Source organism: Phymastichus coffea, unplaced genomic scaffold (genome assembly GCF_024137745.1).
Source record: "Phymastichus coffea isolate CEN01 unplaced genomic scaffold, Cenicafe_Pcof_1.1 PCOF00162, whole genome shotgun sequence".
In the NCBI taxonomy this organism is placed as follows: Eukaryota; Metazoa; Arthropoda; class Insecta; order Hymenoptera; family Eulophidae; genus Phymastichus; species Phymastichus coffea.
The window spans coordinates 160,873-173,289 of record NW_026706973.1 but is presented as its reverse complement, the minus strand read 5'-3'; the positions used below and the strand labels follow the sequence as shown (position 1 = coordinate 173,289).

General features: G+C 34.3%; 2 protein-coding genes across 5 annotated transcripts; one reads left to right on the top strand and one right to left on the bottom strand.

Moving 5' to 3' along the window:
• The first annotated feature begins 325 nt into the window (after positions 1 to 325).
• Positions 326 to 3,829, top strand: LOC131672905 (uncharacterized). 3 transcript variants are annotated; one of them, XM_058950440.1, is made up of 3 exons: positions 326 to 1,170; positions 2,548 to 2,696; positions 3,695 to 3,829. In XM_058950440.1, the coding sequence occupies exons 1-2, from the start codon at positions 849 to 851 to the stop codon at positions 2,646 to 2,648; spliced, it is 423 nt and encodes a 140-aa protein (XP_058806423.1). In that variant the 5' UTR covers positions 326 to 848; the 3' UTR covers positions 2,649 to 2,696; positions 3,695 to 3,829. The 3 variants fall into 3 exon arrangements, with proteins under 3 accessions (XP_058806423.1, XP_058806422.1, XP_058806421.1); XM_058950439.1 differs by lacking the exon at positions 3,695 to 3,829 and having other exon boundaries at positions 326 to 758; positions 849 to 1,170; positions 2,583 to 3,213; XM_058950438.1 differs by lacking the exon at positions 3,695 to 3,829 and having other exon boundaries at positions 2,583 to 3,213.
• Positions 3,299 to 10,587, bottom strand: LOC131672904 (uncharacterized). 2 transcript variants are annotated; one of them, XM_058950436.1, is made up of 17 exons: positions 10,434 to 10,587; positions 10,007 to 10,240; positions 9,090 to 9,237; positions 8,597 to 8,730; positions 8,227 to 8,325; positions 8,029 to 8,142; positions 7,250 to 7,630; positions 6,688 to 7,137; positions 6,494 to 6,623; positions 6,286 to 6,423; positions 6,055 to 6,215; positions 5,641 to 5,927; positions 4,787 to 4,885; positions 4,483 to 4,716; positions 4,343 to 4,421; positions 4,076 to 4,264; positions 3,299 to 4,000 (listed from the first exon to the last, which is right to left on the bottom strand). In XM_058950436.1, the coding sequence occupies exons 2-17, from the start codon at positions 10,187 to 10,189 to the stop codon at positions 3,683 to 3,685; spliced, it is 3,144 nt and encodes a 1,047-aa protein (XP_058806419.1). In that variant the 5' UTR covers positions 10,190 to 10,240; positions 10,434 to 10,587; the 3' UTR covers positions 3,299 to 3,682. The 2 variants fall into 2 exon arrangements, with proteins under 2 accessions (XP_058806419.1, XP_058806420.1); XM_058950437.1 differs by lacking the exon at positions 8,029 to 8,142.
• Positions 10,588 to 12,417: the final 1,830 nt, after the last annotated feature.

Below are 12,417 nucleotides of genomic sequence, written 5' to 3'. Positions count from 1 at the left end.
AAAGTAAAAATAATTTTTAGTGCAGTACAAGAAAACTCACTTATTTGTAAAACATTACACATTCTTCATAGTTAGATATAAACAAAAATTATAAGTAAGATTTTTTTAACAACTAGGCGTGTATTTTCTAATTATTCTACTTTGACTATGACGGTAAAAAGTCAAAATTTTGCGGTGAATTTTTCTAACTGCGCGCGCACATCTTTATCCCCACTTCAATTCACATGAAACAAAGCCGCGCGCGTATACACATACAGACACCCCCGCCGAGGATTTTTCCCTCGCTTTAGTGCGACCGGCGGCGCGCACTTTCATTTCACTTTCGTACCGATTGCGCTCGACTTCGCTACGCTGTTTACGAACCTTCTCTCCTTCTCCGCTTACGCGAAGCCGTTACGTGCATTCACCTCATTCTTTTTTCAGATAAATTTCTCGATCTCGGTTCAGCGTCAACGTATATCGGTACATAGTTTTTTGTTACGAACAAGAGACGACAATCAGTTGTTATATTGTCGAGTACATAAAACATTGTACACACGTGCACATCAGTTGTACATATATCAGAAGTTAAGGTTTACGTCACTAATCAGCAAAAAAGTGTTTCAAGAAAACCGCGGGAGTGTTTTTCTGCACGAGAGCGAAATCAAATCACGTAACTCTCTTCGTGAGTTGCACATTGATCTGCAGCTAGTATCCCGCGAGAGTGCAACGGAAAAAAACGGGCCACGCTCGCATACACGTGTATACCTATAACGAGGGTACATACATACATACAACAAAACGTTTCACACATACACACATACACACATCACACTACATATAAATATAACCTCAAATTGCCGGTGAAGATGGCGGCGCAAGTAAACAACGTACAACCGTTTGTATCGTGCAACGCTTATTACGGCTATCTTCCTATCAATACTCAACAGCAACAGCAATCGCAGCCACAAACGTTGATCAACAATGACATTGGAATGGATGTCGATAACGAGAGTTGCTTGGCCAGAGTGCAAAATAACAGCAACAACATTGTGCAGCAGAAACAGCAGACACACGAATTTTTCATGAGTGTGGAAGAGGATCACTGGCGACGGTCCCAAGGCAGGAAACGCGTCTTTGACAAGGATGAGGTTGCTAATTACATGCCACGTTTCAAGAAATTTCGCACTGGTGAGTAAAACAGACGACATAGTTTTTTTTAACTGCAGAATATTTCTTGTGCTTATTGGTGTGTGGCTGGGAAATATATTATTAGTGTATATAACTTGCAACTTCGTGCTCCAGTTAGCGATGTAAGCTGCCAAATTTTCCCGCGGGCAAGCGAAACGCTCTCGAATCATTAAGAGATTTTCTTTTATTTTATAATGTATGGAAAGTTTTTAGATGCACTTGATTTTTCGTTTTCTAGGAATAAATGGCGAAAATTACTTTTTTCAACTACCTTTAGTATAATGCCCGAATCCTGACTTTACAAATTAGTTACGTAATCGTAAAAAAAGAATCCATATCGGTAATAGTATTTTTTGGAGTTTTTGTTTCAACTTTTTTGAACAACCTTGGCGTAAAAAAACGCTTATGAATATTTATTCCTTTGTTTTCATTGACATTGGTGCAGGTCAGTTCTTTGATTGTAATTATAAATAATAATTACAATAGACATTTGCACAAAAAGTGTATGGATTAAAAACAAATCCCTCATCATATAATTGTCTAATGAGCTCAAGTGATGCAAACGCACGCTTCCCCTGTGCCGTGTCGCGGGAAATTGGATTGGGACGCGTAAGAGTCACGTGCACGTGCCACTGACCGTATTTTATCTCTCTTTCTCTCTCTCTCTCTCTCGTTTCATACCGTACGTAAACAAAGCATAACTAAGCCGTGAGGAGCGTCAATTATTCAAAGGGGGTATACACACACTGTAAAGTCCTTCGCTTCGCTTTGCTGTTGTTACGATTTGTGTGGCTTTACTTCAATAATAGTGTCAATGTCGCAATAAAAATGTTAAGCTAGAATTAAATGAAAAATTACGTTTTCACTTACGTGACTCCTCATTGGTCTACTATTTTAGTTTATTATTTTATTTGAATACGCGAGTGAAAATTTCCTGAGACATGTTTTTCAAACAATTCATTAAATATTTTAATTTACAATGAACAAATTCTGATACATGTATGTTTGCAATTATACACTAAGACGATTTAGAAATTGTTAAGAAAATTTCACAGAAATGCCAGCTGTCTTTGAAAAATACTTGAAAATTCGGATGTCTATATCCTAAAGCTACATTTCCTTCGCTAAAATATAATTTATATATCTTCAAAAGTTCACGTTATACAGTTGAGTGATAACCTAATAACCTCCTAAAAAATCTTTTTTTTTGTTTTGTTGTCAAGAATCCTTTCAAAGAAATCAATGTGATAAACTTGTTAACTGCATGAACTTTATTATTAGACATTCTGTGTTTTACATTAACATTCAGCAAGTTTTAATTGTTCAGAAAAAGATACCCAAAGCCACAATCAATAAGACAAGTAAATTTATTTCCAGAAACAATGGTAACAAACATGTTTTCCATGGTGCAGGAGACTGTATCTTGTCCGAAGAGCGCAGATTGGCCCAGGTGTACCATGAACCGTTACTATGCCTAAGTCCAGCAGCTGACTCCGATATGCTGTATGAGGAATCAACAATAATGGGTAAATTCAAAATTCAACCAGTAACATCAATAAGCAGGGATACTAGGTGCCAAGAATTGGAAGATATGCTACTATTGACCCATGGTTGCTCTTCTTATCATCATATGAGCCAAAGTGGCTACAACGAGGAAGCTGAGTTCTAAAACTGCCAGCCATTAACAGTGGTTTTCTTATTGCATACGAGTGTAACAAAGATACTTCTTAAGCTAGTATAAGTAGACAATTTTGTAAAGTAAACTCGCAACTTTACATTGATGTTGAAACAAGTGATTTTGTTAACAACAAAATGGTTTTCTTTGTTGCAGAGTTGACATTACTCTAGTGATTTATGGTAATAATAATAATAATAATTAGTTAGTTTTCATTGTGGAATAATTTTCATATTTATATTATGAATATTAAATCATCGCGTATTAAATGTTACGCCTTTATAAAAATAGGCTAGTGATTGTAATAACATTTTTAAACATAATAATACATTGATAATAAATATTTACTTTTGTACATAAACAATATATTCTTGTCATTTATATATGTAGTACTTTATTTATCTCTACACAGTCTTTTAGATTTTACATTTTAATATAGTGATTTGATAGAAAATAGCTTATTTAGAAGTTTGCTATAGACAACACAAGAATTTACTAATCGAATTAAAATTATTTGATAGCTTAAAGAAAGAAAACTAAGTTATCAGTGACATTCAAATAGAATTATGTCTTAGAAAAACGAGTAAACATTTTTAAGCAAAATAAAAAATATAAATAAAAAATCTTGTAAGTTTAATGTTAATTAATTAACTTTTCAATAAAATATTAATAACTTAAAAATCAAATATACTGACAATCGGTAATAACCCTCACGTTTTCTCAACATAAGAAAATAATAATAATAATATGAAAACCATTAAGTATATGTGCATCAGGAAAAATGACAGTCGATCGTAAGATAAAAAACTGCCATGGTCTGTCGACGATTCAACAAAACTATTTTTGCAGATCATCCATCATGCCTCCAACAACAGTTTGTGATCCGCGATCGAGCATCACAAACTCAACACGCTCATCTTCATCTTCAACATTCACGTCAACCAATTGACATATCCTAGATATGTCAGAAGGGATGGATGAATACTCGACGGTAACACCAGATGTTATATCATTCCCATCACTCATATAAACGCTGTTAACAGGTTCATTATTCAAAGACTCGGTGTTAAGCTCATTAGACTCGACCATGCCTACAGTTCCGATTGTCGATGATATCGATGGCAAGGAGACAGCATTTTCAGATATAAGTGATTCCTGTAAAATGATGTGATACTTTTGTGATTTAGTATGTAGATGGAAGATGACGTAAATGAGATGAGCTTGACTTACCTGTACATCATTTGAATGACTGGAAGTGGATTCTAATTGTGGATCTACGATTACGGTAGGACGCCGATTCTGATTATGAATATTTTCAATCGGTACTGCTGAATTTCCTGAAGGCCCAGCATCTGATTCGTCATCGCTTGAGTCTGAGCTATTACTCATATTCGATGATGGCAAAGGACTGACGTTTTGCTGTAAAAAATTTTAAAAAATATGAGAAACTTATTTAAAGTTTAACAAAAAATATATTAATTTATGATAAATGCTTACTTTTCCACTTTCCAAAACCTTAAGGAAATGCATTAAAATGAGTCTCAAATCTTCTCTTTCGCTTATCGTTTTCGCAATTCTAAAAGAAAATGTGGTTGAAATGATAATGTCGAATAAAAATAAATTCAAAGTATTCGAACCTTGTATACGATTCATCATCAGTTCTTTCTTCAGAACGCAAGGTACCACTTGCTTCTGCGCCAATATTTTCAGGCTGTTGTGACTGCTGTTCACTGGTAAGTATAATGTTGTTTCTCGGTGCTGAAGCTGTGGATTCTCGATCTTGTTGAGGTTGCAAATTCAAAGTATAGTGCACTTCAGATGGCTGAGATGGTAAGTTCTCTAGTGTTTGCTGCCGATTGCGTTTATTGTTTCTATTGAGAAAAAAGATTAAAAAAATAGAGAAATACAGGAATTGAACAAATTTATTCAAGATAAACTTACAAAGGTGGATGGCTAACTGTTGTGGAAGAAATCACATGAGCTGTTGCGCCGTCGATTGCAGTTTTTGAAGTACCAGAGAGTAAGTTTTGCCTTGAGTAACTATAATATAAAACATAAACAATAAGCAATTTCACTTTTTTCTTATAATATTAGTAAAAACAATTGTAAAAGCACAATAGACATGTTTCGTCGTACAGCATGTTCGTATCGTGTTAATATGTGAAAAAATTTCTTTGCCAAACTACGAAAACCTGCACGCATTAGTAATTAATAGAAACACGCCAATTAGTCGATAAGCGTAAAGAATAAAAAATTAAATAGAAGAAATTGTTTACGTACCGCATGTTCGTTTTACCTACCACCTGTATTATTATTCGTAAAATGACAAGGAACCAAGGACAGAATAATAAACTAAATAATTTAAAATCATCAAGCTATTGATCAAATTTATTGTTTTCCATTCGAAAAAAATTTAAGCAGGATACATAAAATGACTAACGTTTGTGTAAAGTTTACATCACTAAAGAAGCGGAAATGCAAGAAAAAATAAAAGATATTGAACTATGGTATGCTTCAACTCCTTATATACTCTTTTGTCGTAATTTTTTGGAACTCTATGTTCTACGGTCAATCATATAATAATTTCATAAATTTTTATAGAATAGTCATGTATTTACTATCAGCCGCCTAACAATTTTTTCTTCAATTCTTTCGTAACATGCAATATACAAAACGAAATTCGCCTAAATGCCTATCGACGATTAAAAGAGCCAGATCTTAACTTTCTCTTTATAAAAAGGAATACACGAAATTAATTGGCATGTCCTTTTTTGACAATTTGTACGATAAATTACCTTCTGAAATTATCCCAGTAGTTGTTTGCTCGATTTCCTGGTGGCACTTGATTATTCAACTGTTGCTGCTGTTGTTGACAATTCGACATTATTGAAATAGCTGGTGGTGGTGCAGGTGATGCACCTGGTAACGACATGAGATTCGGTAAAGATGAACTTGGTGGCAAAGTGACGGCTTCGATTGAACTAAAATGTTGCTGCGTTGCTGGGCGAACGAGATTTGAATGATGCTCTTCATGCAACTCGAGGTTGTTACTGGTTCGTGATTGCGAATATCGCAATTGAGCCTGAACATAAAGTATTTGTGATGTAAACAAAACTTACTTTCAAATGATAAAGCTTTATAATACGATATTATAGTAAATTTTATTATGTCTTATTATTAATTCTTATTAATTAATTAATTATATTAACCTGAAGCTGATTTATGGCAGCTCTCATAGACTGCATTTCCCGTTGTTGAGACCAGAGAAGTTGACAACACTGCTGCAAAGTTGTGGTTAGCATTTGCAACTGTTGAGCTTGAGATCCAAGTAAAAGCTGTCTATAATATTCAGCTGAGCCTACTGTTGCACCTATTAGAGAATTAATTTTATTTTACTATTTCTACGAAGCTTTTTCTACTACTTCAATTAAAGTACATACTTTGAGGTAGTTGATTAGTGATCAGGGGTGGCATACCCCAAAAATTATTTCCATTATCGAGTGGAGGTTGAGATCCGATTTCCAATAAAGTCTCTTGCGCCGACATGGTATCTACATTGTGTTCGTGAGGTCCATTCACTAAACAATTGTATCAAATTAATAGTTGCGTGTAATTGATATGAATATTTTTTCAATGTGTAGAACTTACTGCTGTTGGATGATGGAGCCCAAAGGTTAGCAGTGCTTGCCTGACTATTAGGTAGCGAATTGCATTCTCTACGATTACTCCAACCATCCGACGCTGTATTGTGATTAACAAGCAAACTTGGGTACGATTCCTAAAAAATGCAAACAAAATAAATTGACTATTCTATCTCTCTCTGCAAATCAAACTTAACTGACCTTTCTGTTAAGCTCTTCAAACTGCCGTTGATTATTCTGTGTACATCTTGCATTATTATTACTTAGTTTCTTCTCCGCTGGTGGAGAAGAGCTAACAATTGATGGTTGTTGCTTCAACCTCACAAGCTCAGCTCTAGCAGCAAGCAGTAATTGTTGCTGTTCTTTTAATTCGTTCGTGACAGCCTGAATTTGCTCAACAGTAGGTCTCGATTTGTCCTCAGAAACGATCTCATGACCATTCTCCTCGGTAGGGTAAACTTCATTGGATGCTGCAGCTACAGCATTGTTTTCTTCGTGATCAAATTCCGATGGTTGGACATCACTATTTTCTTGTACACGAGTGGCTTCATTCATCAACGTTTTAAGATGTTGAAGTTGAGCTTTCATTGCTTCTAGTTCGGAAACACGGTCACGTTGTTGAGCTGGTACAAGTTTGGAGCTTTCCGATCTCTGAAATGAATAAAAGAAGATTGAGGAAGTAGATTTATGATTAATCATTAGTTTTTCGAATTTGCACAAAATGAAAGTCGAGAATACAGAGGGCTTGATATGATTTACTTACAAAGCTTCCAAGTTCAATGTCTTGAAGCTCATGTACCAAATGATCCATCTGCTTTTTCTTGTTTTCAAGCTGTTGTAGTTTGCCTCTCAACGCTTCCGTCTCGCGCTCTAGTTGATCTACATTACCCTGAGTCACCTGTCCATTGATTATACCGTTTCTTTCTTCAGGGTCGATTTCCTCTTCTTCCTCGCGTTCCTCGGACTCTGACGCTAGCAGTGTCTGTTGAGCATGGCGTGCTTCATTCAGACGCTCGCGAACTCTCATTTGCATTGCAACAAGATGAGCCTGATGCTCCTGTAACTGGATGAGTTTACGTTGAGACTCGTCGATCTTCTTCCGAAGTTCTTGCTCGCGGCCTTCGTCATAGACCATCTCGCCGTTCTGTAAAAATATGATTGTTTTTCACTGATATGCGAGAAAGCGGAAATAGTAAGGAATTAAGTATATGGTAGAAAATTGTCAGGCTCCGGTTTGATTATTATAACACATAAGATCATTTTCAAGCCTACAGATGTTGAGGATATTATTATTGCATTTTCATATTATAGATTGCTAATCAGTAAAACTAGTTAATAATTTCAAATATTAAAAAAAAAATTTTAATATTACTTCGTTCACTTAACAAAACATTTTTTAAGTCAGCTACAACTCCAATGAACAGTTGATTGTGATTTTGCCAAGCACAATGAAATTCAAATTGTTGTTCCATTCAAATGTTAAAAAAGTTAATCGAAAAGCAATTCCATCATGCACAAAAAAGTTGTAAATGCCTCGATAACCTCATTAGGTCCCCAATATTTTTGACTCTCCTCCAGAAGCTTTCCAAGTTTTCGTTCGCTATCATAAAGATCCTCCACCATTTTATTTAGTTTTTCATATTGGGCTTGCGCTCGCTATATCACACATTTGTGTTCGAATAAAATTATTTGTTATTAGCGGAATTGGAACTTGACGCAAATTGTTGAGGTGATACTTACAGGATCAGCTGATCGACTAAGCGAATCCATCATTGACGTAGTTACTTTTATGTATTCTCTGATTTGATTTAACCGTCCTTCCACTTGATATCTTTCAGGCTAAAATTAATAAAATAAATAAATCGGCATGAATAATGGAAATTTTCAGTTAAAACAAGTGTTAAATTACATTAACTAGTAACATTTTCAACATATAGTTATTATTGAAACTAGAGCATCTATTAGCAACAAGTTCGTTGAGTGAATGAAATGAAGTTATATCGGTCAGCTATGTGTTTATTCATTTCTAAATGCGTTCAGTAATCAGTCGAGAATAACAACTATAGCGCGCAATCGATGCATGTCTCGTAAAAACGTCCTGCGATTATACCATTTTATCCGTGTTGGTAGGTTTCTCCGCGAAATTTGGTGGTGGTTGATGTGGAGATGTCATTTTCAACCAGGGTATGATATTCTCGGGTTGAGAATAAAGATTTGGATATCGATTGTGATTGTTGTAGGGTCCTGCGGAAAATTTCGAAAAAAAATTAATATGAGAAGATTTAAAAAATTAATTATGTTTATTGCTTTTGATTGTTGATACTGGATACTTGAGATTAATTTAATAGCGTGAACAGCGAATTTAGTCAACAGCGCTTTGAGACTGCGAATACTTTAGCTAGCGAAAGCTCTTACTGAAAATTTTTAATTTTATTTCCTAGTTACTATCTAAATTCTCTTGAAAATGAGATGAACATTGTTCACTTTTGCATGAAATGAAATCGATCGTTGGAAAATTCAAGTTATTGAAGAAAACGTAAAGCAATATTCCTTGTCCATCTACACAAACGCATCTGCGAAAACGCGAAGAAAATAATCCTCACCGAAATCTCTGAAATCCAACGATCCAGTGGAAGAAGCAGGGGCCGGCGGTGGGTAAGTCGACCTAGTGTTACTGTTTTTGCCACTCCTTGCGGACGATGTTGGTGGTGGCGGCGCAGTCTGGTACACTAGATGCCAGTCGACCTGAGACTAATCGTGTGATACGTCACACACACACACATACACACGCGCGCGTACGAATTTTATTCTCGTAGCCAAGTATAATTTTAGAATAGAAGCTTCGGTGCGCCGTGCTTCAAGTTAGTTTGGAGGTGTGCAGACGCTCGTTTATTCATTGGTTTATTATTAGAGGAGCTTTGGTAGTATACGGTTCGTTTTAATTACGTGTGTAGAGTGATTTTTTTATGCTTCTTTTTAGTGGATGGTTGAGTCTTTTTTATGTAGAAATTTTATAACGTAACTTTTTCGGTATGTGATTGAAAATATGAGTTCAGTATCTTTATAGTTAATGAACTGTTCATTTGAATAAAATATCATTGAATCACGAAATTGTGTATTTTCGGATTCCTATTGTTGAAATTGAAAATTAGAAAATTTTGTAACATATAGAATAGATGCTATGTTATAATTGTTTTTTTTTTAATTTTATAAATGCTTGAAAACTAAATTCAATCAAGCTATTATATTTAATAGTAATTTAGAGCTATGTATTTATAATCTTTCTGATCGGTAACAAAATTTTATAAATGAATTTGATAAGTAAAACTGAACAAAAAAACCAAGTTTTGTGAATAACAAACGCTAGTATTAAGAAATGTTATCATACAAGACATGTTACAAATCTGTCAAGGTCCAAATTTAAATATTCGCAGAAATTTTGGAAAGTATGGTTAAGCGATTATTGAGCTGGACATGAATTAATCTGTGTCATAAGATTTGAGATTTATAGATGACTTACCAAGTTGTTTGCATGTTGTGATAGTGTTGGAGGTGCTCGATAATGTCCCCTGTCATTAGTAATCCAGTTATTCTCTTGGTTATTCACTGTATTGTCAACAATTTGTCTATTTCTATCACTGCGTCTGTTACTTTTTGGTAGCGTACCAGTGTTGTATGGGTGATCATTGATCCCCGGTGACATGATAATTAGCAGTCAGTTCACAATTTAGAGATGGATTTTTCCTTATTTTAGCTGCAAAGAGATATTTTTTAAGAACTGCTATAAGGGTTAAATTAAAATAGCGATTGATATGAATCACTAGCTCTAATAAAAAAGTTAAACACATTGATGTGTCAATAGTACACAGCGTGTCCAAGGCAATCTTGTAGTCGTAACAACAGAGAGAACAGCGCACAAAAGGATTTTACGAAGGCAAACAACATACTTAGCGATTCCTCGTCACATCCCAAGTGAACACCTGATCTAATGGTAAAGAATCGCTTGATGTTTTATACAAAAGAACGAAGGGTCAGGTACTTAGGTTGAAGTTGACAGCAACGTCGTCCATTTTTAAATGTCGCCAAGATTTCATATATAAACATACGATAACAATCCAAACGTCTTAGTAATAAACTGTATGCCTATATAACTATATTTTCTGTATGCACTTATTATCCGCAAGAGAGAATAACGATTTCAACCATATCAGGATACACGGTGAGGTAATGTAGAAAGTTCATAGTGTTGTGGTCGGTAAAGCTGGGTTAGATTTCAGTTGATCTTTGAAATTTCGAAGTATAATAGATTAATAAAGAAATATTTTTAATATTTGGAATCTTAAAACTCAATGTCTTGTATAACCAATCTTTCGAACAAATAAAAGAAATGTTTCAAATAATTACTTTATTGAAATTGAACTTGAAAAGTGGCAATTAAATCTACTTTCAAAATATGTGAAAATAAACCAATGAATTTCTAAAAATTAATATATTGTCAGAAAGTAAAGTTTAACAAAAATACAAATGATATTCATTTGTAAGACTAGTGCATAAAAAATAATTATAACGAAAATTGTAAGGGTAAAACAGCAAGAACAACAATAGCAATTTTTTTATTAATAGGAAATAATGTTTATTATACAGTGTACATATTTTTATTAACTTCATTTATTGTATTTCTGTTATAAATTTTATATTAATAATTATATTATATGCCTTGCCGAGGAACGAATGCCTTGATCAGTGTGCGCCTTAGACTATAACAATCTCCGTAAAAAGTATAGAAACTTCTGGCATTTTTTTAATGTCATTATTTTTTTATTTATTTTTAGATTTTCGTTTAATTCACTCCCCTCTTTCTGTCTTCACTTTCGTCTTTCTCGTTCACGTCATCATTTTTTTTCTCTATTGCGTCACACTGAAAATGGCATATGATCATTCGGCATACAAATAATAGTACTGTTTTTTGTTCAATGTTAAAGTAATTGGCGGTTTATTTTATTCATTATTTTTTTTCTTCCGTTCTCTCGCTTGCACGCGCTCTTTTCACCCATTCGCTCCTTTCACACACACACACACACACAAATCTTGTCCGCGTCTCTATATATTATCCTCCGCTTTACCTCGCGCGAAAAATACATCGTCGTTTTCACGCATCCCTACGGGTTTAGTCGTTACGTGCGTTTACAGTACAAATGATGTCGTTCATTATGAGTTTCTCTATTTTTATGTGCCATGGCAAAAACTATTTTATCGAATGGCCGCGTTTTTCATTTTTCCCTTTGCTTAGTACGTTTAAAAGCGTGTACACCGTACGGAGCCATCGTAGATATTTTTTTTTTGTTGGACACGGTTTACTTTCAATGAGTGTGTGTAAATGTGTTGTAATATCCCATATAGGTCGTACGAAATAAACCGCCGTAAAAATCATCGATATTTTATAGTCGTTTTTATTTTTATTTTTTTATTCCCCTGTACAACGCGAGTAATTCGTCTATTCTGTCTTTTTCACACTCGTTCACTTTCAGATACACGCAACTACACTTGCACGCTTTTGATGTCTCAGGACTTTCGCGTCGGTGCGGTGTCTTAATCATTTATAATCTAGCCTGTTGACGTCGAGACGACATCGCTGTCATGATGTTAATCATTTTTTTTTTATTTTCTTTAACTTAGTTCGATAATAACCGTAAATATAAATAGTAATTTTCTTACTTTTTTCTCCCTTATCAATTTACTTGTAATAAGAGTCATCGCGTTTAGTCATGATTAGCAATGATAATGATAATGATAATAATAATAATAAAAATAATAATAGTAATAGTAATAATAATAATAATAATAATAATAATCGTCGCAATCTATAATTGCCGCAACGTTTTTTTTTTCATTCTCTATATCATATAGATAATAATAGTACATGCCTGTCGT